General features: G+C 42.1%; 2 protein-coding genes across 3 annotated transcripts; both read left to right on the top strand.

Annotated features, from left to right (window-relative positions):
* The first annotated feature begins 998 nt into the window (after window positions 1-998).
* On the top strand, window positions 999-7,341 carry eif4e2rs1 (eukaryotic translation initiation factor 4E family member 2 related sequence 1). The gene is made up of 7 exons (XM_062516780.1): window positions 999-1,219; window positions 1,584-1,689; window positions 1,778-1,912; window positions 3,317-3,421; window positions 4,817-4,969; window positions 6,261-6,397; window positions 6,945-7,341. The coding sequence occupies exons 1-7, from the start codon at window positions 1,203-1,205 to the stop codon at window positions 6,982-6,984; spliced, it is 693 nt and encodes a 230-aa protein (XP_062372764.1). The 5' UTR covers window positions 999-1,202; the 3' UTR covers window positions 6,985-7,341.
* Window positions 7,342-7,942: 601 nt separating this feature from the next.
* Window positions 7,943-25,200, top strand: cntrob (centrobin, centrosomal BRCA2 interacting protein). 2 transcript variants are annotated; one of them, XM_062516767.1, is made up of 20 exons: window positions 7,943-8,064; window positions 8,781-9,076; window positions 9,663-9,918; window positions 10,444-10,528; window positions 11,561-11,630; window positions 12,253-12,415; window positions 14,208-14,324; window positions 14,515-14,631; window positions 15,974-16,072; window positions 16,405-16,629; window positions 19,258-19,383; window positions 19,880-20,013; window positions 20,202-20,327; window positions 20,420-20,567; window positions 20,736-20,853; window positions 20,936-21,094; window positions 23,154-23,914; window positions 24,153-24,331; window positions 24,611-24,686; window positions 24,865-25,200. In XM_062516767.1, exons 2-20 carry the CDS (start codon window positions 8,802-8,804, stop codon window positions 24,997-24,999), a joined length of 3,369 nt encoding a protein of 1,122 aa, XP_062372751.1. In that variant the 5' UTR covers window positions 7,943-8,064; window positions 8,781-8,801; the 3' UTR covers window positions 25,000-25,200. The 2 variants fall into 2 exon arrangements, with proteins under 2 accessions (XP_062372751.1, XP_062372750.1); XM_062516766.1 differs by having other exon boundaries at window positions 24,862-25,200.
* Window positions 25,201-27,472: the final 2,272 nt, after the last annotated feature.

Below are 27,472 nucleotides of genomic sequence, written 5' to 3'. Positions count from 1 at the left end.
TAGAATTAAGTAGAGTGTTTCCTTAATGGAACATGCCAAAATATATCAGCTGTGCACATAAATCCAGCACAGGACTGTGTAGGCCTACTGGTGCAATAAAGTCTTAATTCAGTCAACAGTGTGGCGTGATGAAAACTCACCATTCATTTTGAAAAGCTACAAGATCCTATTTGATATTGTATCTGACAGTACCTATAGAACTTGGCTGAAACTCAGAGGAGAATGAGCTTTTGCTGTTGCAGCTCCAAAACTGTGGAATGTATTGCCACTCCACATCAGACAAGCCCCCTCAATGTCTGCTTGAAACCCATCTTTTTTCACTGGCTTTTAACACCAGGTATAGCGTGTTTGATTTATTTATTTATTTATTCATTCATTTTACTTGATTTTCCTTGTTTTATTTTGTTTAATCTTATTTTATGTTATTTTATTACTTTTATCCTACTGTTATTTTGTATTGCTTTTACTTTTTAGTTTTAGTTTTATCACTTTTATCCTGTTGTCCTTATTGTTGTGGTGTACGGCACTTGTAGCCTACCTTGTGTTTGTTTAAATTGTGCTATAATAAAGTGTATTGGAGATTGGACTGTATTGGATTGTGCCAAAACATGCTCAAGATAAAAAATAAAATATAGTCAGAATCCCCAAGTGGTTGTGGTGACCACTCCATGTGGCTCATAGACGTGAAGTGTAGGCATAGACCTAAAAGAAAGTGTAGGTAGGCGAGGCTCTCTGTGCGCTCACTTGTGGAGCCAGCCAGGTAGGCTAATGTCTGAACCTGATAACCTAGTGTGTTGCACTAAGGAATCAGCACATTACAATAAGAAGATTTGAGTGTGTTATTAGGAAAACAATATATTCAGTGTCAGACCCAAGGTGTGAGGTGCAGGATATAAAAGATGCAGTTACAACACCGTTACTGCCCCACCGGAAATAAGTGAGCGTAAAGAGAGCCTGTCGTGCTAACGAAGTTTGTCTCTTTTCGGGATCCGTCGGCTGATTCACAGATGTGCGGGTGCGCCTGCGCTAAATGGAAATTAGCCCTCGAGTTGAAGACAACAATCTGTATGAAACAACCGTCTGCAATTTAGAAACTTCTGTTTTTGAGCATCTCACATAACGTTCTCCTTTTAAGAGAATCTTCCTCACAGGATTAACTTTACTTCTGCGATTTATTCTTCAGAAATAGACGACCTGACGGAATGAATCAGTTTGAACAGTAAGTCCCCATGGAGTTCCAACACCTTGATAGCTAACAAGCTAGCTTCCTAGCTAACTGTCTGAAGCAGGGCAGCGAATTAGAAACGACCAGCCGGTAATGTAAATGTAACCATAATGAGGCGCTAAAATCAAAATAGATGTCCAAATGTTTTGGTGGTGAGCTGGCGGCACCATGTGTTTGTAGTCGAACCCCTCTTGCTTACGTAATCACCGAGTTGATTTCATTCACCCCAAACACATGTGCTTTCTTGGAGTAACGTGGAGCTAAACCATTATTCATGGCTTCATTTTCTTAGTGTAGCTGACTTATTTCATGGTTGTATTTTCCACCTCGTGCTATAACTGATTGAATATGTGTGCAGTTTAAAGGAGGAGGAAGGAGAGGATCATGAGGAGGTGTCCTCGCGGGAAGACAAGAATGATACTGACAGTGGGACAGTAAACAACAATAATAACAACCGACGGAAGGTAAACAAAACCCATCGTAAGTGTTTACTATGGACAGTGTTTTATTGGCAGACTATTTTCACATTACTTCTCTCGTTGTCTTTGACAGACTATATCCCCTGCGGCGGGAGAACATCCACTTCAGTATAACTACACATTTTGGTACTCCCGCAGAACGCCCAGCCGACCTGCCAACACTCAAAGCTACGAACAGAATATTCGCCAGATCGGTACTGTGGCCTCGGTAGGTGCTCAACGCTGACTCCTGTGTTAGCTCGTAAAAATCATTCTTTCACTCAAACATACGGCCATTTGTGGGCATTTTTGAGCGATAACCAGGGATGCCATCTGTTGAATGTGCAAAGAAATACTGCATCGAGACCACCATTGAGATTATATAGAAAGAAGTATTTTATCATGTTTATTTGTGTAATGAAACTTTTGTTTTATAGCTATCAATATATGTTCACCTCTGGTTCCTTGGCTATCATTTTGTTAACGATAGCGAGCTACTCGACGTCTTTAGAACACTAAACATAATACCAAAGATCCTAAAACTCCGCTTTAACCCTCTCTGATAATACTAATGGTGGCTCTGGAAGTTCTTCAGTAATTGCTGAGGTAGGCTAAAGTACTTCAGGCGTCTGAGGTGAAAAAGACGCTGGCGTGCCTCTCTCACCAGTGAATCAACAACTTGTTCCAAGTCAGATCTTCAGAAATATGAACACCAAGATATTTAAAACTACCCTTTCCACCTGAGAGTCGTTGATCTGGAGTGGTTGGTAAACATTCTGCTGATGATCATGCCTTAAATCCATAAACATCTCTTGGTAACATTTAGGAGTAGATTGTTGTCTTGGCCCTAATTTGAAAGTCTGTCTGCCTCATTCAAGTAAGCCTGCTCCATGTTCTTAGAAATGAGGCCAACTACTGCTATGTCATCAACAAACATGACAATGATCTTGGTGTCATGTACTGGCTTTTAAAGGGAATACAACCGTGGACTTCAAACACAGCCCTGTGGTGTTCCTGAGTTCCTGGTACCCACCTGTGGTCAACTAGTCAAGAAATTGAAAAACATTTACATAGAGACGAATGCAGTCCAACATCTTCTTAGCTTAGTGATGAGTGTTACAGGTTTAATTGTATTAAATGCTGAACTGAAATCTATAGACAGCTTTCACACATAATTCCCTCCCCTGTGTGTGTGTGCATTATCAAATGAATGGCATCATCAGTAGATCTATTAGAGCGATTTCCTGCAAACTGCAGGGCATCTAGATTTTGGTGCAATGAGGAGCAAATCATAGCTCTCAAAGCACTTTGTAGCTATAGAAGTCAGGGCGGTAGTCATTCAGGCCAGCAGGATAGGAATTCGTTGGAAGTTCGACAGTTATATCAAGATGTGTGTATCATTGACAACTTTATGCATTGGTACATTTGTAAGTGTGTGGACGAAGAATGCATGAAATGACATCAGACATCCTCCTAGTAACAACGGACTTTATCAAGCTGGTCTGCTTTGGATCACATGAAAGCTCAAGAGATGTGTGAGAGAAGGGAGTTGATAACAGACAACAGTATTGCATGTCCATCTCTGAGTAACATGTTATTATTGACCAGTGAGACTGATCTCTAAATCTGATAGGTGGAGCAGTTCTGGAAATTCTATAGCCATCTGGTACGGCCAGGCGACCTTACAGGACACAGTGACTTCCACCTCTTCAAAGAGGGCATCAAACCAATGTGGGAGGTTAGTTTGCATTTCAAACATTTGTATGCACAGTGCCCTCCAAAAGTATTGGAACACATGCTAAAGTTGACAGTATAAAATCATCTTTTCGAAATTGATCTTAATGCCTTCAATGAAAAAATGAGGAAATATTCAACCTTTAAGGACATACATTTTCTTTGTGAATGAATAATGTAATGTAAATAAATAAATGTTTTCCTTAAAATACGGGGGTCATAAGTATTGGAACGCCTATGTTAAATTTCCATAGGGCAGGCAGATTTTTATTTTTAAAGGCCAGTTATTTCATGGGTCCAGGAGAGATTGTCATGGTTTTATTTCAGTTATTAGCTGTTAGCTAATTAGCTGGTTTGAATTGCATTGAGCTCAGTGAGAATGAAACCAACTAATTAGCTAACAGCTAATAACTGAAATAAAACCATGCCAATCTGTTGGTATGATGAAGGGTTGTGATGATGTGGGGTTATTTTAATTCCAAAAGCCAAGTGGACTTTATCAGGGTGCATAGTGTCGGATAGTGTAGGATCCATGAAATAACTGGCCTTTAGAAATAAAAATCTGCCTGCCCTATGGGAATTTAACATAGACGTTCCAATACTTATGACCCCTGTATTTTAAGGAAAAACAATACAAACAATACATTATTCATTCACAAAGAAAATTGATGTCCTTAAAGGTTGAATATTTCCTAATTTTTTTCATTTAAGGCATTAAGATCAATTTCCAAAAGACGATTTTATACTGTCAACTTTAGCATGTGTTCCAATACTTTTGGAGGGCACTGTATGTGTACGGGGTCACAAATTACATTTCAATCTCAAACTTCAAACTCAAAGGTAGAATCGACAATGTAGACACACCCCCAGTGTCACATCCAGCATGTATGCCGAGATGCAAAATCACATACGTGTTGAATTGCGGCATCAAAAAAAACAAAAACACATCAGTCGACTGAAATTGAAGCCACTCTTGCTACTGAATTTGTCATTCATTCATGTCATTTAGCCTAACACTAGCTTAGCCTACTCAACTTAGCAAGTGAAAAGATGATCTACTTACAGTCCCACATTTTTTGAAGGCTTACAATGAATATTGGTAATATTCCATGAACACTAACCTTGGGTCTCTTTGGAGTGTGCACAACCAAACAAATTATCATTCTGTGTTGTTTCTTTTCACTGTGTTCACATCTGTGTTTAATGTTTGTTTTGATTACAACCTCGTGGTAAACAGAATAGGAAAGGGCAAAACAAAAATTAAAGATTGAAAATTGCATTTGTGACTTTGAAAATAGTAAATTAAATCAAATCAAGGATTTGGAGAATCTTGACGCCCCTAGTCGGCATGTGTATCTGATGGTGTATGTGTGGTTCTGTGCGTGAACCTTGTCTGTAGGACGAGGCCAACAAGAACGGAGGAAAGTGGATCATCCGGCTACGGAAGGGCCTTGCTTCCCGCTTCTGGGAGAACATCATCCTAGCCATGCTGGGGGAGCAGTTCATGGTGGGGGAGGAGATCTGTGGCGTGGTAGTGTCCATACGCTTTCAGGTCTGTCCTTTTTGCTTTTTGCATTTATAATAATAATAATAAATTTTATTTCAAAGCGCCTTTCAAGGACTCAAGGACACTGTACACCATTAAAACAGAAGAAACAGCAGTAAAAACAATAAGCAAGGCATACTCACACACACACACACACACACACACACACTAAATAAAATAAATATATATATCAATCAATCAATCAAAACAGTACGAAAGCTGGAAGAGATGAGTTTTCAGTGGGGATTTAAACAGGGGGAGAGAGTCAATGTTGCGGATGTCAGGGGGGAGAGAATTCCAGAGTTGGTACTGAGGTGGGCAGAGGGGATGGTGGAGGGTTTTAGGAGGAAGAACGGAGGGAGCGGGAGGGAGTGGGAATGCGGGGAAGATCGGACAGATAGGGAGGGGCGAGATTGTGGATGGCCTTGAAAGTGAGAAGAAGGATTTTGAAATTGATTCTGAATTTAACCGGGAGCCAGTGGAGATGCTGAAGTACAGGGTAATGTGGTGGTGAGAAGGGGTTTTGGTGAGCAGCTGAGTTCTGGACTAGTTGAAGCTTATGGAGGGATTTCTGAGGAAGGCCAAAAAGAAGAGAGTTGCAGTAGTCTAGGTGGGAGGTGACAAGACTGTGGACAAGGATGGAGGTGGAGTGGGAGCTGAGGGAGGGGCGGAGACGATTGATGTTGCGTAGGTGGAAATATGCAGAACATGTAATGTTATTGATGTGAGAGTGGAAAGATAAAGAGCTGTCGAGGATGACACCCAAGCTTTTGACCTGAGGGGAGGGGGAGACTAGGGAACTATCAATAGAGAGGGAGAGACTGTCAGCTTTGGATAAGGTGGATTTGGTGCCTATAAGGAGGACTTTTTCACTGTTAAGTTTGAGGAAGTTAGAGGTGAGCCAGGATTTTATTTCAGATTCTAAGTTTTATTTAGCAGTGTCAGAGAGCTGACAGGGTAGTGAGTGGTGGAAATCTGCAAACATTTCAGATGGTGCCATGTCCTGTTAGAGATGAGTTATGTGTTTATGTACATCCAAGGGAGTATGAATTGATAGAGAATAAAATGATAAGTAAAGAGAAATGAATTAGGGTTTGGGAAAACATTTTGGGGAAGTAGAGCAATAGAAAGGCAGAGAGCATAAAGGAATGAAAGTAGACAAAGGAGAAGTATTGGGATTCTCTTTGTATATTATATTGATATTTGATGTATAATGTAGGTAGGTTCATGCACTAAAATATAAGTACCTGTCATGACCTTTGCCATCTCTACATGTCATGTAATTTCCTGTGCGCAGGAGGACATCCTGTCCATTTGGAACAAGACGGCCAGTGACCAGGTTACCACCTCTCGCATCCGTGATACTCTGAGACGTGTTCTCAACCTACCACCAAACACCATTATGGAGTACAAGACCCACAATGACAGCCTCAAGTATGTACAACAGCACTCACAAGCAGTTTATATTGAACTACCTACCTACTACTTTAAAGTCAGTCTCTTAGGCCCACATCTTGACCTGCACACATTGCTACACTGTGGGGGCATGTTCATATGCCCCCAGAGTGTACTGTAGCTCTGTAGTTGCCTGGCTGCTTTAGCTGTTAGCTGCAGCAGCTCAATCTAGATAAAAAAACGATTGTTTTGTATTTTTTCGCAGTACTCGATGACTTTGAAAATCGCTGGCTTTCTGCCATTAATGAATACTTGGGCCCAGGCCAATTGTACATTGGTTATCTCTATACTTAAACGAGTTACCATCAGACACATCTATTGTACAGGGTTTTACATAAGCTTAATGTGTTGCCCATTATCTGCATTACACCTGAGAATCTTGCTAAGAACATACCAAGATCTACTGGAGGACTGATTTTAAACCTTAACAGAAATACAAGATGATTTTTGCCATGATAACCATCACACAACTATGCATGTTTTTCTCTCTTGAGCTAACCATAGCTTGTCTGTCTTCTTTCTCCAGGGATAACTCAAGTTTTCGTAACACAAAGATTACGTTGTGACAACATTTTGTGGAATGCTGACACAGAGCTGCATGTAGAGGGGAACTCTGACAGACTGGATGGACAAACTGATGGATGGATTAATGAATCAATGGACATATGTTTGGATGTGCACATGAATCTTCCCCCTAGCTGCTTCTCTCCTGGTCAAGTACAGAACTGATGTCTGTGTGGAATGAAAGGAGCATTGGAGTTCATGTTTTGATGGGACCACACACACACACTCACACTCTCACATATTCTAACTCAGACACAGCTGAAGAGGAGAGAGACAGCGAAGCATGATCATCTCTCTTGAACAATTTCCTTGTCTTTGTAAAGAAATGTCTAAGATTTATTTGATTCCCTTGCCTCATATTCCTTTACTGATTAACTTTTGTTAGTCTCTCTTTTATTTTATTTTTTTCAAATATCACTGACATGATTTAAAAGTGACATTGCCCACATGTAATTTAATAGCCTGTTGCTTGTAAGTATTGACAGTCTTTGGTGTATACCACACAGTTTCAGAAAAGGGAGGGTCCTCTAAAGTCAAGTGCGGTTCACTGTAGGGCCTCATCCATCCTTTGTGTTGGAAGTGGGATGAAGAGCAAGGTTCTGACTTTGTCCCGTTAGTTTTGCATCACTTGCTCAACCCATGATGTGCCTCATGAAAGACAGGTCATCGTCACTTGTCAAGGAAAGTGATCTTGAGATTTGCTGGCCTAGACCATCTCAGTGGCCCATATGCAACTTCAAAATACTCTTTGGGAACAGCTTTTGTCTTACAAATCCGTACTGCAGCATATTTCCTTTCTTGATTCATTTATATCCTTTGTTTATATAAATAAAAGAATCTAGGAATCTGCAGTTTTGTCTATCCCATTGACAGTAAAAGATAGAAGGTCCTAGCTGCCTGCCACCTGCTGCTGTATATATCTCGTCCCCTTTTGATGACGTTCAACGGTCGTTGCTATGGCGCGGCTGAGGCCAGGGGGTTTGTGTGGATTTGTGTCATCTCTTTCAAACCTTAGTCTCGGGAAATTTGTAAACAAAGAACTGGAATAAACTTTTGGGGTGAGCTGTCAAATCTCAGAGTTGGTAAGAAACGTTTTTTTTTAGTTATATTTAAGCACTTTTAAAGTGCTCCTGTATCCACTCCAGTGAAACATTGGCGAAGTTGAACAGCAAGTTCTTTCAACTGTAGCAGCTAAGCTAACGTTACCGTTTACATTAGATCTGATACTAGCTAGCTAACTAACGTGTGCAGATTTAAATGCACAAAGAATGTGACGTTAATGCGGGTGAATTTCTGTGAAAGTGCTTAAAATCTACAAACTGTACTACTTTTTGGCTAGTGTTAGCTAACTTTAGATGTACTAACTTATGTGTGTACTAGCTGTGCTAGCCTGGCAAGCCTGTTATTGGCAGGTAACTTAGGGTTGGTTATGGATATCTAGTATGTGTAACCTTCATGTTTACTTGTATCGCTAGGGACATGTGTCTATCTATCTGTGACCAGACTGATGATAACCCACCTCGCTAATATTAACATTGACAAAGTTGGATATGGCAGGATAGGCAACGTTAAGTTACGACTTGCTGAGCAAACTGGTCCTTAAAGCCATTAACGTTGTCCACGTTTGGTGACAATCAGTCGGCGAGTTCAATGTTAGGTTAACTTTAGTTCTTGGGTAATTCATCAAGTCTGTTATCTAGTTAATTACATAACTACTTCAATCAATCCACTAAGCTAAAAGCACTGCAATTTGGGGAAGACTCTCAAAACCCCCAGTGACGTGTGTCTGTGTGTGAAGGTGGGAACCCGTCGCTCCGAGATGTCAACAGACAGAGTGGAGGACCTGCTGAGTGACGTCGAGCCTCTGCCATCCTCTCCATCCCCTCCGCCATCTCTCTCCAAGCCTTGGCCTCTCCTCTCCTCTCTTTCGCCGTCTTCCCTCGCTCGCTCGTGGCCCTCCTCTCCCCTCTCGGTGCTAGCAGCCTCACGTGAGGTCACTGCCCGCCTCTACTCTTCCCTCCAGCAGAGCCGGGAGCACGGGGCCACAGGTGAAGGGGTCACACGCTCACTCTCGGAACTCCCCATCAAACCCAGGTAGGTCTTGTCTTGACCCTTCACGTCACCTGGACAGTAACCAGGAATGCCATGCTGTTGCACTTGCAGGTGCAAACCAATGCTGCATCGCCATTGAGACCACATAGAAAGGAGCTGGCTCAAGGGTCTTAAAAGTATTTTATAATGTGTATTGGTGTAATGAAAGCGCTGTTTTTATAGCCATTAATGTGTGTTCACTTCTGGTTCCTTGGTTATCATTTTGCTAACTATAACGGGCTATTTGACATCTTTAGAACACTAAACATATCAGAGGTGCCAAATGTTGAGTTACTCTAGTCAAGATATTTTGATGTTATTCACTCCTATGATCTATTGCTTTCCAAAGTGAAGTGCCTGTATCAAAGTTAATTGATGGTCAAATCAACCAAAACTCCGATATTGTTGCCACCTCCAGGTGGTCTGTGAGTAAGCTTGTGTGAAAGAATTTGTGCTGCTCAATTTCACTTTGGTGATTCTCTCTTCCCTCTCAAAATGCACTTGGCATGTCTTTTTGTTTCTCTTTTCTTCCTTCCATCTCTCACTCCCCCCACTCTCTCTCTCTCTCTCTCTCTTTGTCCCTCTTTAGGCAGGTGTCGTTTAAACTCTCCTCAGCCTCTCCAGAGGCGTCTCAGATGTGGTTAGACACCACTCCTCCATTTGCCGCTGACCGGCCAGAGCACACAGGGGAAGAGGAGGGGTCTTCTCTGAGCACAAGCATCTCTGAGGTGGTTGGGCTCACAAAGACACATGCAGACCTGGGGCCAGAGTTAGAGGTGGGGCAGCTGGTTGAGGAGATGAGTGCAAATCTAAAGACAAGTCTCAGCCACAGCAACAGCTTACAGGTGACCGGAGTCATCCATACATCCATATCCCCTAAACTGATTCTACATGGGGCTACGTATTGAGCAATGTTGCTGGGCAACCACATAACCACCACTTCTGATTTAATGGTAAAAGTATTCAGGGGCATTGCCCAGGAACATTGCTCAAAAAGTTGCCTTATGTATCATCAGCTTTACATATCTTGTACATTATACTTGGAGTGTGTAGTGTACTTGGAAATGTTCATATTTCTGAACCCACTGCTTTCAAACATTGAGTTGTAAAATACCTGATCCGGTTTGGGACCTGACCAGTTTGTAGCCTCATATGCATATCCCAGTCAGATATCCCCTCTTTATATCTAGACATTCTTGCTCTGTGTAGCACAGTTGTAAATACATTTATTTTTGAGTATAGTCCAGTGACATGAATTTTCACTTCCATTTACTTTAAATGCCTCTGTATTTGCTTACTTAACTATGGGTACCTGCCTACCCTTGACAATATTGATAATCTATCTGAAAGAACTGAACTTGTGTGTGTAGAGTGGCCGACGACACATTGAGGACATGGAAAATTTAAGGAGTCACTTGCAGACCATGCTGAAAACGAGGCCAGCTGAGAGACGGGGTGAGTGAACACATTTCGGTCCGTTCGGTGATTTGTGTCACAATCAGTGTCTGCTGTCTCAGGTGACACAGACCATTTTTACAAACCATTGGTGCATGAATGTAGCTTGGTCCTACCATACTCTCGTACAGTCATAATGTACAGAGAGTCTGGCCACTTTCCATTGCCAAGCGTGAACTTCCTTGAATGCGGACACTCTGTTGATGTTTAAGCCCAGAGACACTCAGATCTGCCATAGCCAATCGCTAACGTTTGGTTGTGACCTTTCAGTGCTGATTAAACACTACTCCTGTTTAACTGTGCAATACTGGAGTTGTCCAGTAGATGACTGCATACTCACATTAACTACAGGAAAGGTCTCGGGGCTGGATGTACAAAGAAAGCGTTAATAAACGCGAACGCTGTCCTTTGCCACATTGTATGTAATTTACTACACTGTCACTTCATTGCGTACACAGGGCTCACCTGAACCACAATGCAGTGGAGTGGAGTTAACCGATTGTGACATTAAAAAGAATAAAAATCTAGCGATCATGCAGATAATAAGACGTCAACAAGCAGCGATATACCTACAGAGTAGGCCTAGTAGCTCTACTCCACTTAAAGAAATACTCAATACTGCACATAGACTAGGGCTACCTTAGTCTAGCAGATTAGGAAGTGGATGTTGTGAAAGGACATTAGTTTAGTTTTTAAGTTTCTCACCGCAAATCAGACGTGCACTGTTTTCATGCATATAGTGTTACACCTAATCAATCACTGTTAGCACGTCTTCTCACCGGTCTTTGCGATACTCCCACTTTTCCCTCACCCTCCTATAAATGCATATGCATCAGTAGGAAAAGCACAGATAGCCATTCTGCATTCTAGTGGCATGCAAAATGTGCTTTGATCCACTTTTGTGCATACGATGCCACGTTTTAAGGTGCAAAGGTTATCAGAAACAGGCGGTAATTCTTAGTACATCCAGGCCTCACTGTTGTAGCTTCTTATTTAAAGATGAGTCTTAACCATTCTACTCTATCCACACAGAGGCTCCACAACACAGCCAGCAGCTTCAAGATGACTCGTTTGGCAGTGAAGCAACATCTCACCTGCTGAAGTAAAGCACACACTTATACTCTTTGACACACACACACACACACACACACACACATACACATACAGTATGTATGCATATTATTTTAACACTGTATACTAAGGGTGTCACGATCTCGGTTTTAAGTCAATCATTGATTAAAATGTCATCGTAATCTTGAACTTAGAAATCAAAGGTAGAATCGATGATGCAGCCATATACCCAATATCACATCCAGTATGCATGCCAAGAGGGAGAAGGAGACACATGTTGAAGTGTGGTGCATTAAACATTATCTCCTTAAACTTGAAGCTGCAGCTAGTTCATTCAATCATGTCAAGTCCAAGATCACATTAAGGCATAACGCACACATTGACAATGTAATATTCTGTAAATACTAACCTTGTGCGTCTTTGGAGTGCGCTATAACAGCAATCAAATTATCATTGAATATTATTTAATTTCACTATTTTCACGTCTATGTTTATGTCTGTTCTGTTCAGTACCTTGCAGTAATACGTCAAATGGAATTGAGGATATGGAGAATGGGGACACCCCTACTGTACGCTCATTTGAACACAAAGAAAACAAGCAAAACCATCTTCTCTCTCTCTCTCTTCCTTTGTGTCTTTCTCTCTCTTCTCAGTGCTCCTCTGTTCCCCTCTGTTTCCCCTCCTTTCTCCATGACTGGTTTGGAGGACCTCTTCCCCCGTTATTCCCGCTTGCACTCTGAACGAGCTCCAACTCCATTGCCAGGGGAGACACAGGTGCTGAAGGAGAGTCTGGAGCGTGAACGCACACGTCGAAAGGTACTGCCAGTTACCTGCAGACCCCTGCACAAATTCTCTATTATGAATTGATAAAAAGACAAGTAAGAAGTCCATAAGATACTTTCTGCATCACACATGGACCTCTATTACTGACTATAGATTAGAGTTTCCATAGCACTGTCAGATTATTATGGCCACAAGTGTGTATCCATAAAGACACAATTCGCTCGACTGGTTTACACTTTACTCAGACACACACGCATGCTTTTTAATTGAACTCAAGCTGATGTAGCTCAAGCCTATGAGTGAGTAGGATTAGTAGCGCACTGCTCAGATGGAAATAGCCACAGTGATCTTTTTTGGCCACAAAGTGTCTGTGTCTGTGTGCCATGATTTAGGACACAGGTACAGCCAAATCCTTACTCTAATGACTTTCTTAGTAAGAAAAAGAGGTAGTGGCCACACACACGCACTCCACCTAATTTTTCTGTGTAACAGTTTACCAGGTAGGACGCCATTTTGTCAAACAGCAGCACCTGATTTGCTTCATCAGCATCGTTGGCACTACTCTTTGCAGTTTCACAATTTTGTGTTGTATTGGCAGAAACACTTTTCTTGAGTTTGTCAGAGAGGAGAGAGTGAGAGAGAAGGGGAAGAAAAATATGGGTGGAAGGAGAGAAAATGAGATGGTTGATGTGTGTGTGCGTGCGTGCGTGCGTGCGTGTGTAGATTTGTGTTCAGTTAGGCTCATACATGTTTTGAATCTATGCTAAAGTTTCCTAAAAAGAGGAATATAAAATCATCTTTTGGAAGTTGATTTTCCTTGTGAATGAATAATGTATAATAAATACATATATGTTCTTCCTGAAAATACAGGGGTCATAAGTATTCATATCCCTATGTTAAATTCCCATAGAGGCAGGGAGATTTATTTTTATTTTTTTAAAGGCTAGTTATTTCATGGATGCAGGATATAGTACTATACACCCTGATAAAATTCCTTGGCCTTTGGAATTAAAATAGCCCCACATCATCAAATACCCTTCACCATATGTTTTTTTTTTTTTTCCAGTTAGCCTGTTAGCTGGTTGGATTTGCATTGAGCTCAATGAGCATCAAACCAGCTTAATAGGCTAACTGATATATTTATATATTTATATAATGTATAGCTCTGGAAAAAAGGAGACCACTAAAACCCTATAAATCTGTCTGAAATGATTTGATTAACCTATACTATGTGTGGAGAGCCTTCACTCGCCATTGTTATCTCATTTTTGACAGAGGTGGCGTTTAGAGGGTTTGCATCTGAACTCTTTGTGTGTGTGCATGTCTGCGCTGAGAGGCAAACACAAAAACACAATGTTAATTGCAGGTAGTGTGCGTGGGAGAAATGTGAGCAGCTGTGTTTAAGTCCTTAATCAATTAATCAATTAAATAATCTAGAAGCTTTAGTTCTTGCGTGTGTCCGTGCGTGAGAAGTATGCAGTAGTTGTAGAGAAGTAAATGTGTTGTAGTTTTCAAGGTGACAGAAATGTGTGGCCATTTTTACTGTGAACAAGAATACTTTATTGGCATTAATGTCCTTGTTGCCCAAAACAAATAGATTATTAAAGAAACTACCAGAAAAGTGGTTATATTACAAAAAATAATCGAACCTATATTAATATCACTAATTTGCCATGAAAGCAAAATCTAAGGAAGCCCTTTTGAACTGAAAAGAATATCTTCTTAAAAAGCAATCTTCAAATGATGACTAATAACTCACTCACTGTCTGTGTCACTTTGTTTGAAATTCTCTCTTTTTCTCCCTCTCTATCTCTCTCTCTCTCAGCACTGTGAGCAGCAGCTGTTGTCGCTGCAGAACAGGACTCTGGCTTTGCAGCAGCAGCTGGCCCTGGCCATCTCAGCCGACAGGAAGAAGGACATCATGATTGAGCAGTTAGACAAGGTAACACACATACACACACACACACCTTTTATGAATGCACAATAATGTGGTAAGGACTGGTACAGAGGTGAATTTCAAAAGTACTTTTTTGTAGAGTTTGAACAGTTTCCCTCCTCAGCCAAACTATTTCCAAAGCATGTTCTATTAATGATGTTCTCCCCCTTTCTCTCCCTCCCTTTGTCTCTGTCAGACGCTGGCAAAGGTGGTGGAAGGCTGGCGCCGGCATGAGCAGGACAAGAGTGAGGGAGTGAAGAGACTCCAGGAGGAGAAGGATGCGGCTGAGAGGGCACACACCAAACAGCAGGAGGTGACACACGCGCACACACACCCACACACAAATTAGACGGGCTAAAATGAGAGGAATGAACATTGTTTGTGTGCAGAGTAAGTGCCTTAATGTCCCGACTATTAATCAAGGTTTATATATCGACTTGGCAAATATTCTTCAACTATGAGGTTAAAGCTATGCTATGCAAGATTTTTTTTAATAATCTTTATGAAGCGAATTTGATGGTAAACAGCATTTGAGTTGTTATAGGGGAATTGTACACGTAGCATAGCCATACAGCATAGCAGTCGTCTAGCCATGTAACTTCAAGAATAGTTGACCCAAAGACATCTCGCGAGAATCATGAAACATGTTTTTTGCCTGTTGTTAATCCTTCGCTTTCACAACAAAAGCATTTTCATTGTGTACAGGGGCATACAAAGCCACAAGAAGTAGGCTATTTACAACGGTAGAGTAAAATATTAACAGGGTGTCCTTGGGGTGGTAAAAGGTATTAAAAGGTAGTAAACAAAATTAGCCAAATTAAGGCCATTAAAAAGTAATAAACAAGTTTTTCCATGTGTGTGGTGGTGCAGGCCTATCTCCTAAAATGTGAGCGAATTTCTTTATATCATAATATTTAATTATATGTGAGTAGGACCTGAACGATAGGCCTTAGTAGCGGTCCAGACTAATGACACAGAGATTAAGGCCAAGTCCACACGTAGCAAAACGATCGAATTGATTAACACATCACAAACTGTTCTTGAGTGTTGGTAGCCTAACTTGTGTCCTCGGAACAAAATCTGACAGCAGCATTGGAGCAGGCAGCAGTTGGATAGGCTGCATATAGGTACTAGGTAAGGTAAAGAATTAGAGTAAAAAAGTTTGTGCACATCCCAGGTCAAGGTGCCGAACAAGTGTAAATCATAAATGAAAAAAGGTTCTAGGTTTACTAGGTAATGTAAAAACAACGACCGAAATGCAGTAACGTTATCCCGTTATTTTGAAAGCTAAATGTTGACAGGTATGGGCTAGGGGTCGAGGAGTGTGGCGATGACATCATCGAAACGCAGGTATGCGTCTTCCCCGTCCAAACGAACGGTAGAGGGCTGCGTTTTCGAACTTATGCACTCTGGGACCCGGTTTCAGATCGATTTGTTTTTAGGGCTATGCGTTTGCAGTATTCGTTTGGACGAACGGCCAAAACGATGCAAAACAGCTGCGTTTAACCCAAAATGCGTCTCTGTGTGGACATGGCCTTAGTCAGTGTGCGTTCGCTGCTTGCTCACATGCTTTTTTTTTTTCTTTTTTTAATTGGCATAAAACATTGTCCTGTAATGCTGCTAATACACAGGAAATAATTGTATTTGTGTTTCAGACACTGGCCGAATTTGAGAAGTGCCTCTCTCAAGCTGCAGAGGCTTTAGACAGAGAACAGACGCTGAAAGAGGAGCTGGAAATCTCCAACAAAGAACTGGTAATGCACCCCCTGCAGAAATAGTTTGTAGAAAACGTGTTGCTGTTTAAAGAACATTTGTTTTTTGAGAGAGAATGTTTTTACATATGCAATGCACATACAATACACTACACAATTACTAGCTGCCACTAATGCACATGTTAAGATAGAGTGTGTGTGTGTGTGTGTGTGTGTGTGTGTGTGTGTGTGTGTGTGTGTGTGTGTGTGTGTGTGTGTGTGTGTGTCTGTGTGTGTGTCTGTGTGTGTGTCTGTGTGTGTGTGTGTGTGTGTGTGTGTGTGTGTGTGTGTGTGTGTGTGCGCGCGTGTGTGTGTGTGTGTGTGTGGGCATGCAGGAGAAGCAGGTGCTGGAGCTGCGCACGTCTGTGGATCAGCTCCGGGAGGAGCGGCAGCGCCTGCGGGCAGAAGTGGAGGAGACGAGGTCCGAGGCGGAGAGGCTCCAACTCCAGACCCAGGCCTCTCGGGCCCAGCTGGAGCAGCAGCGGGAGCAGAGCAGCCGCAGCCTCAGGGAGCTGCAGGAGCAACTCAGCCAGCAAGCGCGGGAGCTGGAGACCGAAAGGGTAAGGCGCACACACACACACACACACACACACACACACACACACACACACACACACACACACACACACACACAATTACAATGTATGTAGACACATGCACACGCAGATTCAATGCATGCATATATGCAAAGTTTGCAAACATACATATGTGCACATAGATACACAGTATGTGTGGATGTGCATGCAGACACTCAAAAAGCATGTGGATCCACAAACAGTTATAAGCAAATGCATGGATATACACTGAAATATACAGGTTTCAGATCCTTTGAAGTCTTCTGCATTTGTTATGTTTCAGACTAATCTTTTTTTTCTCACTCAATGTACACACATTTAATACTATAATACTCCATGAGAAGGTGTTTTGAGGGTTTTGTAAACTCATAGAAATAAAAGACATTACATCTTTACTAAAGGAACTCCGAATATAATTTATAGTGACCATTGGGTCCTTGGTTTATTTACTTGTCTGACCAAGGCCCTTCATCTCCAGTTACTCAGTTTGGCTGGGCGGCCAGATCTAGGAAGACTGTTGGTTGTTCCAAACTTTTCCATTTGAGAATGATGGGAGGCTACCGTGCCCTCAGGCACTTTCAATGCTGCTAAAAGGTTCTTGTATCTTTTCCCCGATCTGTGTCTTGACACAATCCTGTCTCACACGTCTTCAGACGTTTGTTTCGACCTCGTGGCTTGCTTTTCACTCTGACATACTGTGCATCATCAACTGTGAGACCTTAATTTAGACACAAGTGGACTCCAATCAAGTTGTAGCATCTCAAGGACCTTTGATAGAAGTAGAATGCACCAGAGCTCAATTGCAAGCATTCAATTTCAATTTTTCAATTTAATGTCGCTTATAGAGCGCCAATACATTACACATGTCTCAAGGCGCTTTACAGAGTGTTAGACATTCAAAGAGAGCCCATGAGTAACAGGGGCAAGGAAAAACTCCCTAGAATTGGAGATACATATAGGAAGAAACCTCAGACAGACCCACGACTCAAGGGCCCAACCCATCTGCCTTGGGTCAGTTACAGTACAGTCATTTGTAGTTTGAAAGTTACAATGACAATGAACGTTCAAATAGTCCAGTGTAGGGAATAAATTGTCCATTAGTAATCCATTAGTTATTTCGGAAGGTGATGGGTCGCTGAGATCCGAGGGCCAAAGATTCGGGCAGGGAACCACAGCAGGCGATGGTAGGGCAGTCATGGGGATGGCGAAGGCAATGGCGATGGTAGGGCAGTCAGAGGGATGTGACTTCAGGTGTGATGAGGGACAGGCACAGAGATGGTTGATGGCTTGTGACATAGGGTCTGAATACTTATGTAAATGGAATATGAATGTCATTATAAGTATTTTATCCATCTATAAATTACAGGAATGTCTGTTCGTTGTTATTCACATATCTCTCGAACCGTTTGTTCAATTAGTTTCAAATTTGGCAGGTATCTTGCTACACGCACAAGTAATTGCTTCTTTTACCGATATATTTAACGATTACTTATATCCAAAAAAAATCAAACTTGGAACTGCAGACATCTGTTGCCACTCCCCCTCTCCCACAGCACAGCACAGGAGCAGAGACAGAGAGGGTAAGCAGAGTTTTGACAGCACTGAATCAGGGCACAGGCAGGTCAAGATGCAAGATGTCTGGATGATTATCATGTCTGACTGCAACAATAAAGACTTCCTGTATATAGTTTGCTTGCGTAAAATGATTCCGCAGAATTTGCGACAACGCCTTGGTACTTTTGATCAGCTATAGACAATGAGTGGCAGACAGACTGTGATGCCACTTACTGTACAGTAATTTCCCACATATAAGCCGCACTGTGTATAAGCCGCAGGGCAGTGTTTTATGCAAGTTAAAAGAAACAAAACCATATTAACACCATATTAACTGCCCCCCTGTATTAACCTCATAGCGGAAGAAATGTTGCAAAATCAATGTACAAGCCGCGGCTAATAGTCAGGAAATTACGGTATAGGTTACTGGAGATTGGTTTGGAGTCATATTGTTGTAAATTTCAGATGCATGGTTCCAAAAAATTATTTGTCAAGTTATTCAGTAGGCCAACACATAGCCTTAGCTCAGAACTGCTGTTAAGCCGGGGTCACATTGTACGCAGCATGTGCTGCGCTTGCCGCTAGGCTGCTCTTTGTTGAGGTAATGTCCAAAGATTTTTGTTGTGGTTGCTGGCGGGCTCAATGCAAAAGACCTATGTCTTACACCTACAATGAAGACCTATGTCTTACACCTATCTGCTCACTGCACATTTATTCAATATTCATTATTGAATGCTTAGCTGGAATGATGTTTTTCCCCTATCGTCCTATTTTTAAAGCGGGCCTTCCTGTGGGCATGGCACTATTTTTTTTTATACATTTACAAAAACATTCCAAACACCTGCTTTTTGTGAAGTATTAGAGTGTTGTGTCTAGATTGATTAGGGAAAAAAACATCCATTTTAAGATGGAAGAGTCTGAAACATAACAAAATGTGGAAAACCTCAAAGGGTCTGAAAACCTTCAGGTTGAACTGTATGTTGATATGATAATGCATGTATTTGTGTGTTTTGCAGTCTGTGTTTGCATAATATATCGATCCAATGTGTGTGTGTGCAGCTGAGTGGTGAGCAGGCCCAGCAGCGTTGTGAGGACCTGCGTGCTCGGCTGAAGGAAGAGCAGGAGCAGCTGGAGGAGATGAGGAGGGAGAGAGACGCTGCCAGGGTGGATCGAGCTTTAGACCAGGTAACACACCTAACCACCTAACCAGGGACCTCACTGCTCCACCTATCCTAACTTCCGTTTCAAAAACAGGAAACATCCTATTTTCTTTTCTTATTACAGAAGCAATTCCTGAAGTCATGGCTGTGTCCTATCGTATCTCAGATGTTTCTTATCTTATCTCATCTTAACAAATCCAAAAGCTCTAACTGTCAATTTGATTCATTGATTAGAATGTACAATGGTAGAGATAGTTGGTCTAAACAATCTTTATACAGTTGGACAAGCCCAGAGCCATGTGGAGAGATTACCTACCTGTACAACTCATTTTAAATCATACTTCAAATCATGGTCAACCAGGTGAAATATCATTGTGCATAAGCCATAAAGCTTAGATTCACTTGGCTTTGATTGTATGAAACTAATAATATGTTATGACATGATGACATATGAATACGTGTGTGTGTGTGTGTGTGTGTGTGTGTGTGTGTGTGTGTGTGTGTGTGTGTGTGTGTGTTAGGCTCGTTTTGAAGCAGAGCATTCTCAGCTGGAGGTGGAACTGAAGCTGTCGGTGGAGCAGCAGGTTACTGAGAGACTTGTGCATATTCAAGAGGAGAATGCCACCGGCACCTCCAAGCTACGAGAACAACACAGGTAGATACACACACAAACATACACACACACACACACACACACACACACACTTGAACTGCAGGCATATACACCACCAATCTGCCATGATGTCCTTTTCAACGAATATCACTAGCCAGTTACTCAGACATACTTTTTTACATTGTCTGTGTTGAATATGATTGTGTGTGTGTGTGTGTGTGTGTGTGTAGGAAGCAGTTGCTGGACCTGAGTTCTCGGCACGACAGGGAGATGTCAGCCCAGCAGACGGAGTTCAGAGCCCAGCTGCAGGAGCGTGAGGACAAGCTGCACACCGTCACACAACAGTATGATAGCAAGTAAGTGTGTGTGAGTGTGTGTCAGGACCTCTATCTGAGAGGCTCAGTGTGTATGTGTTTTCTGACTGTTATGTTGCGGTCTGTGCTCGTAGACTGTCCGCGATGCAGGAGGAACTGGTTTCTATGGCAACCTGCAAGCGAAGGCTGGAGCATCAGAGGGCAGAGCTAGTGTCTCGTCTGCAGGGCATGATGCGCTCCCATTGGACTGAGGCTTTGAGGCTGTTGGCCAACCAGGATCAGGTATGAGTGAGCATCTTAGTTGTGGCTAAAGCCTCATTACTGATTGACTTCACTGGTCCATAAGGCTAATGCTCTGCTGACCTTGTTTAGGGACACACCTGCTAACCTGTTGAATTTTGGAGCTCTTAGATTTAACATTGTGTGTGTGTGTGTTTGTGTGTGTGTCAGTTGGAAGGCCCCCTCTCACCTCACTATCTGTGGGAACGTACCGGGACCCATTCCTTTCCAGTGGAAGAAAACACAACAAATTGCAAGCAAATCAACACAGACAGCACACATTCAACAGGTACACACCCACACACACTTGTAGCAGACAGGCTTTGGCTAAAGAAAAACATTCTCATGAGTATTCTCTCCATCTCTCCCAGTCCCTCAGGCAGTGGTGCTCCATCTGTCCAGAGAGAGAGAGGGAGGGATGAGAGGAGAGCGAGAGATGGGAGCTGGAGGAGAGTCTGATAACACCGTCTTTAACCACAGCCACATCTTCACGCCCCTCGAACCGCAGCTGGATGAGACTGGCCTTACAGGTATCTCTAACACACACACACACACACACACACACACACACACAAACACACACAAACAGTATAAAAGGTACATCTGCAGTTGGCTGACAATGTTGATTGGCCCCTAGATAAGGTATATAAGCACCTTGACCCACGGTATGTTTGTTTGAGTTCACCTATAGTAGTGCAGGCCAGTGTCTCACTGCATACTGTTGTCCAAATCAACACAAAATGTGAATCTTTCTTAAGCATGCTAGCTTAAAACCAATCCCATGCCTCACTTTAACATCGTATTTCATCTGTCAAACAAGTTTGGTTTGAATTGTTTATTATGAAATGGCAGGGTTAATTGATCAATCTTGATAGATCTTTTTTATTATTAGCAAAATCAAGATTTCAACATGTGCGTGCGTGCGTGCGTGTGTGTGTGTGTGTGAGGCAAAGAGCTTATTTGAGAGCCGTAATCTCTGACTGGCTAAATATATTTGCCCCTGGCTGCTCTGTAAGTCTGTTGCAGTGCTAGACACACACACACACACACACACACACACACAAACACACACACTCACTCACACAAAAAGTGCCCAGGTAGGGCTGGGCGATATGGCTAAAAAATAATATCTCGATATTTTTAGTCCATTTCACGATATATGATATATATCTCGATATTTTTACATTTTCTCAAAAGAACTTCATGAATTCTCACTTTTACCCAGTGATGTTTTAAATCATCTCAGTATGATGCAGCAGGCTAGGATAAATCATACCAGTCCATACCCTGGAAATGATATCCACATTAAAACATTCTTAGTGGTTTCTATTTTGAATTTGTATGTAAAAGCAGGGGTGAAGGTACTTTTGAATCTTGCCAGTATAGCCTTCTATGAATGTTTCTCACAGGGAAACGTGTGCATGCAAAAATGTCAACACACCCATGGTACATCAATTGGCTTATTTTAGCCTATTTGCAGAGCATGGCCTGTTATTTGCCTTTATCATTCTCTCTTCTTCTTTCCCTGCCTTCTTTGAAAGGCCCCTCTGCCTATACACTCTTAAGGATAAAATGTTAACTCACTTCTCTTTTTGCATGGCTTCATGGCTTTAGTTGACTTTCCAAATAAATTAAGCTGCATTTAATGTCTCTGATATGTCTCCATATGATGGTGTCTACTACATCTGATAGAACGGTGGTGCGTGCTTCCTTAATTAGTCGTTCGGTTGTTGTTCGTTGATAAGAAGTTTGCGTTTTCGTTATGAGACAGTCAGATGCACTCATAGACAGTAGCCTAATCTGCCTCAATGCGCAAATCTCATACATTTAATTTAAAAATCAATCGGGAGGATGCATAGATGAGCATAGCACAATAAATGCATGTGTGTAGAGTGAGATGTGTGCATTTGCGCTGTCGTTTTGAAACAGTCAGACGTGCACTTAGGTAGACGGTAGTCCTTCTGCCTAATGTATGGGCATCGCTGTAACTTTGATTTGAAGATCCCTTGCTGTTTCGGTTCGTTTTTTGTTTCGTAGGCTGTAACCAAATCAGAACCGCTTCCATCTATTAACCTAGCTCGTTGTTGAACAACACTGGCCTAGACATGCTGCCGCTGCTTGTTTTGAACTGAAAGTTCACGTCTTCTCGTCTGCTACACCTAGACGTCAAATAGATGGTTCAGGATTGGTTGGTGAGTGTTAACGTTGTTACTGAGAGGGAGGGGGAGAGGTCACGATGGATAGGGACACAGGTCTGCACAGAACGGCAGTGTTGCCGCCACAGTAAAAGGTTGCTGCTTGCAAAAATTACGAAAATGGTGAAATACTCGATATTTGCGATATGACAAAAAATGTATCTCACGTACTGTAAACTGCGATATATAGAGTATATTCGGTATATCGCCCAGCCCTATGCCCAGGTAACATTCCTGCCCTAGTTCCGAGTAAGCTAAGTGGTATTCTTGTTTGCTTGCATAATAGGTTCAGCAGGTACAACATGTATAGAACAGTACAGTATATGCTGTTTCACTCATCCACGGGGTCATTGTTTTAACATGCACTAATGTGTGTCTATGTGTGTGTTGGCAGTGCTTGGCAACTGTGATCTGGAGCTCTGGCAGAAGGTGCGAGGTGAAGAGGGGGATGGAGGAAGGAGAGGGAAGGGAGGACAGGAGAGAACAGACTGTGCAGAGAGAGAGATGACCGACAGGCAGCAGAAGCGGGAGCAGCAGAGTCACATTCATAGCACAAGTGAGATGCTCCACCCAGACCCTTTCCAGACCCCAAGCCAGTTCAAGAGCTTACGACAGTTCCACACATCCAATCAGTTCCAGAACTCAAGTCAGATCCAGAATTTAAGCCATGTTCACGCCTCAGATCAGTTCCAGAACTTGAGCCAGCTCCAGACCACAACTCAGTTCCCCGGCTCAAGTCAGGCATCAAGTCAGTTCCAGAGCTCAGGTCAGCTCCAGAGCTTGGCTGAGGCAGAGAGCATGGGTCACAGCCTGGCACAGAATTCTAGACAGAAATCTCAAGCGTCCAGTCAGGATGGGCCTGAGCGCGGCTCAAGGTCACGGCAGCCTCCTGCTCACTTCAGGGCTCACAGTGCCAGTGAGAGCTCCAGTCGCCTCCATACCGCCAGCCAGAGCCTCAGCCAGACCGAGGTTAGCTCCTCCTCCCCCGACCAACGAGCCAATCACAGTGGCTTCAGCTCGGAGGTGTACAGCAGTGATTTGGAGAGAGGGCCTCCAGTTAAACACCGCAGCCCGCCCCTGAAAGTAAAAAGCATGGAGGGGTCGTCATCACTGGGCCAAGAGAGACAGAGTGAGCTCCAGTACTATATCACCAAGGTGAGAGCACACACACAGTCCATTGTTTTACATAAGTTTGCACATGTCTAACCAAAGAGATGCTTTAATCCAAAGAAGCACATACAGTATCAGTGGTAGGTATTACATTCTACCTTTGGAGCAATGGTAGAGCTTTTATATGTCTTTTGTCCAGGTTTAGCAGTTATTCTTACAAATTCACACTGGTTGGGAACACAACACACAAACACACACACACACATTCACACTCTCTCCTCAGCTTTTGGACTGTTCCCCTGGTGAGCCAGTCCTAGATGCGCAGGTTGCGGCCCTGACCCAGAGCACCAGAGGGCCATCGGGAGCCCTGCACTCAGAGCCACTGAGCCAGCTGCTCACGCAGCCCCAGGCCAACACCCAGGCCATGCAGCACATCCAGCAGCTCTACAACAACCTGCTCAGGTGGGGGGGGGTGACAGACAGACAGGCATGCTGACAGTGATTTGGGTATAGATACCTTGGGTGTACTTCTGGATGTGCCGTTTCTTGCATTTATGTGTTTGGCTTGCATGAATGTGCCTGTGTGTCTCTTGTGGTTGCGTCTGTAGATTGGTCTATGATTTACATGTGTTTCTCTTTGTTATGCTTGTTACTTCATGGTTAATGCAGTAGGTTAAAGGCCCATATTCTAAAGTAATAATTTGTTCTAATACTAGTTCATTTCTGTGTCCGTTGTGCCAGGACTGAGTATGAGAAGAACATGGCTGCTGTCCAAAGCAACCTGGAACAGAAGCTTAGCAAGCTGGAGCAGAGGGAGGTGAGGATGCCGTGCGATGACACTCAATGAACAGCTTACAGCTCTTACTCTTCAATAGGTGGATGCATGCTAATTAATTTGTGACAACCAGTGCAGGAAGGATTCTATCATTAATGGAATTTATAAATTATAAAGGTCCTATTGTTGGTGAACTGTTTTCTGTTCTGTTTGAAAGCAGGAGGCTGAGCCACCACAGCCCTGTCCAGTCACAGATCAGCGGCAACCACCGCAAACCACTGTCACCCGTGTACGCAAGATCGGACAAGGCCAAGGTCACAGGACGGGGTCAGCCAAGGTCACAGCTTGGAGATGACGGAGAATGAGTGTGAGTTTGTGTGTGTGTGTGTGTGTGTGTGTGTGTGGTTGTATGGTACAACCTTTTTTTTGTATTCACAACATATGATGAATAATCATATTTCACTTGACCACAAAACCAAGAAACAGACTGAACTGATTCCTAGTCCTGTTCAATGTGTTTTTAAATGAAGTGTTCAGACTTGTATTAAATGATGGCTGTTTTTAAAACATAAATGCATTTGTGTATTCTTTGTTCAGGAATTGTGTAAAGTATATTTGCTGAATTCCTTTTACCCAGTTTGACTGAGCCTTTAGCTGCCGAACTCAATTAATTTTGAAGCATTTTGATATTCAGACATACAATATTGTATTGCATCTTGTTCAAGTGGACAAAAATAGTTCTAGTTAAAGTTGCCACGTTATCCATCGATCTCATAACCTTCCACTTCACTGAAACCAAACCACTCCACTGGTAATTAGTCTAAGGAGATATTCACCTCAAAGCGAGTTTTATTGGTTGATTGATTGGCATTTGTTTTTAAAATATGACTTACTCTGAATCCCTTTCTAACATCAACATGCCTGCCACCAGTTATTTAGCTGAAATATCCAAGAGAAGACCAATCAGGGTATCTGCACATTTTTATCAACAAATTCAATGACTTTTAAGACCTTTTTAAGACCTTTAAGAATAAAAATTAAGACCATTACGGAAAAAAAAATATATATATAAAAAGTACGCTCTAGGCTGTTCAGTTTACCAAAGCACATTTGTATTTGAGTGACAGTGCAAATAGTGCACGTCAGGCAACTGCCTTCTCAATACTACAACAATACTGCTGTATATAACGTACAAACAGTGTGTAAACAAATCAAGTTGCAAATTACAAGTTAAACACAGTTAAAAAATGGACAAGGCTCCCGACTAACTTTTTGCGTTGGTTGCACTGGTGCACCTAACTTTTTTTTCAGGTGCAACAGCACAAAATTTAGGTGCACCCACATTTTTCATTGCATAGCTTTCTAACAGCAAAAGGTCACATTTTTATCGCACTCCTTTCATATAATGTGAATGATTTGTTATTTGATAAAAAATCATTCACATTATAAATATATAATCATTCAAACTAAATAACCCCCCCCCCCCCCCCCATTTTTTTCCCCTTTACTTTTTATATACTGACATTTCTGATATTCATGACTGCACATTTTATGCAGATTATATAGCCTACTATTTCTTTAACCCATTTAATCCCAACGGTCACAATTGTGACCAATTTTTTTTTTTTGCTTCTGTGCCTTTACAGATGTCATTGTATGAAGTATCAATACATTTTCCCCAAAAATGGAAACCTGAAAGGGTCTCAGTTAAATATGTGAAGTGCCAAATGTGTAGTGTAATTTGTCACATGGTCAGAGCTGCTTATGTTTAGGTTGCACCCTGAACAGAAAATTTCCACCCAAAAGCTCCCAAACTAAAGCTTAGAAAAGTATGTTTATGTAAAAATAGGGCAAAGAGTTTGGGTACACATAATCTTTAAGGTGTCTAGTATGGAGGGATGTAAATGAAATATGTGAACTTTGTTCAGCATTCTCATAGCATGAGTGAACATGAAGACGGTCACAATTGTGACCGCTAGGCAACTACAGAGTCAGATTTTGGGGATTTTCTCTTTTTTTGACACATTTCTTTGTCCAATCATCTAATTTCCAATAAATTCCAAACAGAGATGATATGGGGACATTGTCCCAGGTCTGTTATTTACATTTGAATGTGTATCACAATACAATACTCAACATTGCCTCTGCAATTCTCTGCTATATTCTAAGTGTGCCGATTTTTACATAGAGAAACCATTGTATCACACTATTATACATAGCTATTGTAATAGCTAATTTTCTATGTTGTTCTTTTTCTTAATTTTACTTTCAGTAATGTCCTACACATATAAGATCTAACTGACTGTCCAGATTTTACAATCATACCTCAAAAACAGTAAATCATTGTCCCCATTGACTATATTCCTATTCCTATATTGCATATGTCACAGGTGGTGGGGGTTGTAATCAACTCGCCAGTCAGCCTGTTGAAGGCAAATTGGCTGAATGTATGCAAAGATTTGCAATAGACATGAACAACCTTACCATAAAATATATTCCCCACCCCTTTCCCAACAGCCCCCCAACCCATCCCCCAACACACACACTTATGCACAGTAAAGGGCCTATGTCACAGGGGCCAGGCAGACAAACCAGAAGCACAGCTTCATGTGATCAAAAATAATTGTCTCATCAATCTGTCCTGACACTATTGTATGTCCACGTTACAGACTGTGTCCTATTATGTATTTAGAACCTTACTTAATCCAGTAGTAAAATGAATCAAATTGAGCAAAATAATGGATATCACACCGTTCTGACACTAGATTAGGCCAATAACTGAGGTCAGAGCAGGCTCCTATGCTCCTCAGGGTTATTTGGGATCAGGG

Source organism: Sardina pilchardus, chromosome 16, assembly GCF_963854185.1.
Source record: "Sardina pilchardus chromosome 16, fSarPil1.1, whole genome shotgun sequence".
Taxonomy (NCBI): domain Eukaryota; kingdom Metazoa; phylum Chordata; class Actinopteri; order Clupeiformes; family Clupeidae; genus Sardina; species Sardina pilchardus.
Note: the sequence above shows the minus strand (reverse complement) of the source record. Positions and strands in the feature narration are given on the sequence as shown.

Bases quoted from the DNA above. Each gene is read 5' to 3' on its own strand.
- cntrob (XM_062516766.1), top strand. From the start codon at position 8,802: ATGTCAACAGACAGAGTGGAGGACCTGCTGAGTGACGTCGAGCCTCTG. The intron at 20,328-20,419 runs GTAAGTGTGTGT...CTGTGCTCGTAG, and splicing joins ACACAACAGTATGATAGCAA to ACTGTCCGCGATGCAGGAGG. The intron at 20,854-20,935 runs GTACACACCCAC...CATCTCTCCCAG, and splicing joins AGACAGCACACATTCAACAG to TCCCTCAGGCAGTGGTGCTC.
- eif4e2rs1 (XM_062516780.1), top strand. The intron at 1,690-1,777 runs GTAAACAAAACC...TGTCTTTGACAG, and splicing joins ATAATAACAACCGACGGAAG to ACTATATCCCCTGCGGCGGG. The intron at 3,422-4,816 runs GTTAGTTTGCAT...CCTTGTCTGTAG, and splicing joins GCATCAAACCAATGTGGGAG to GACGAGGCCAACAAGAACGG.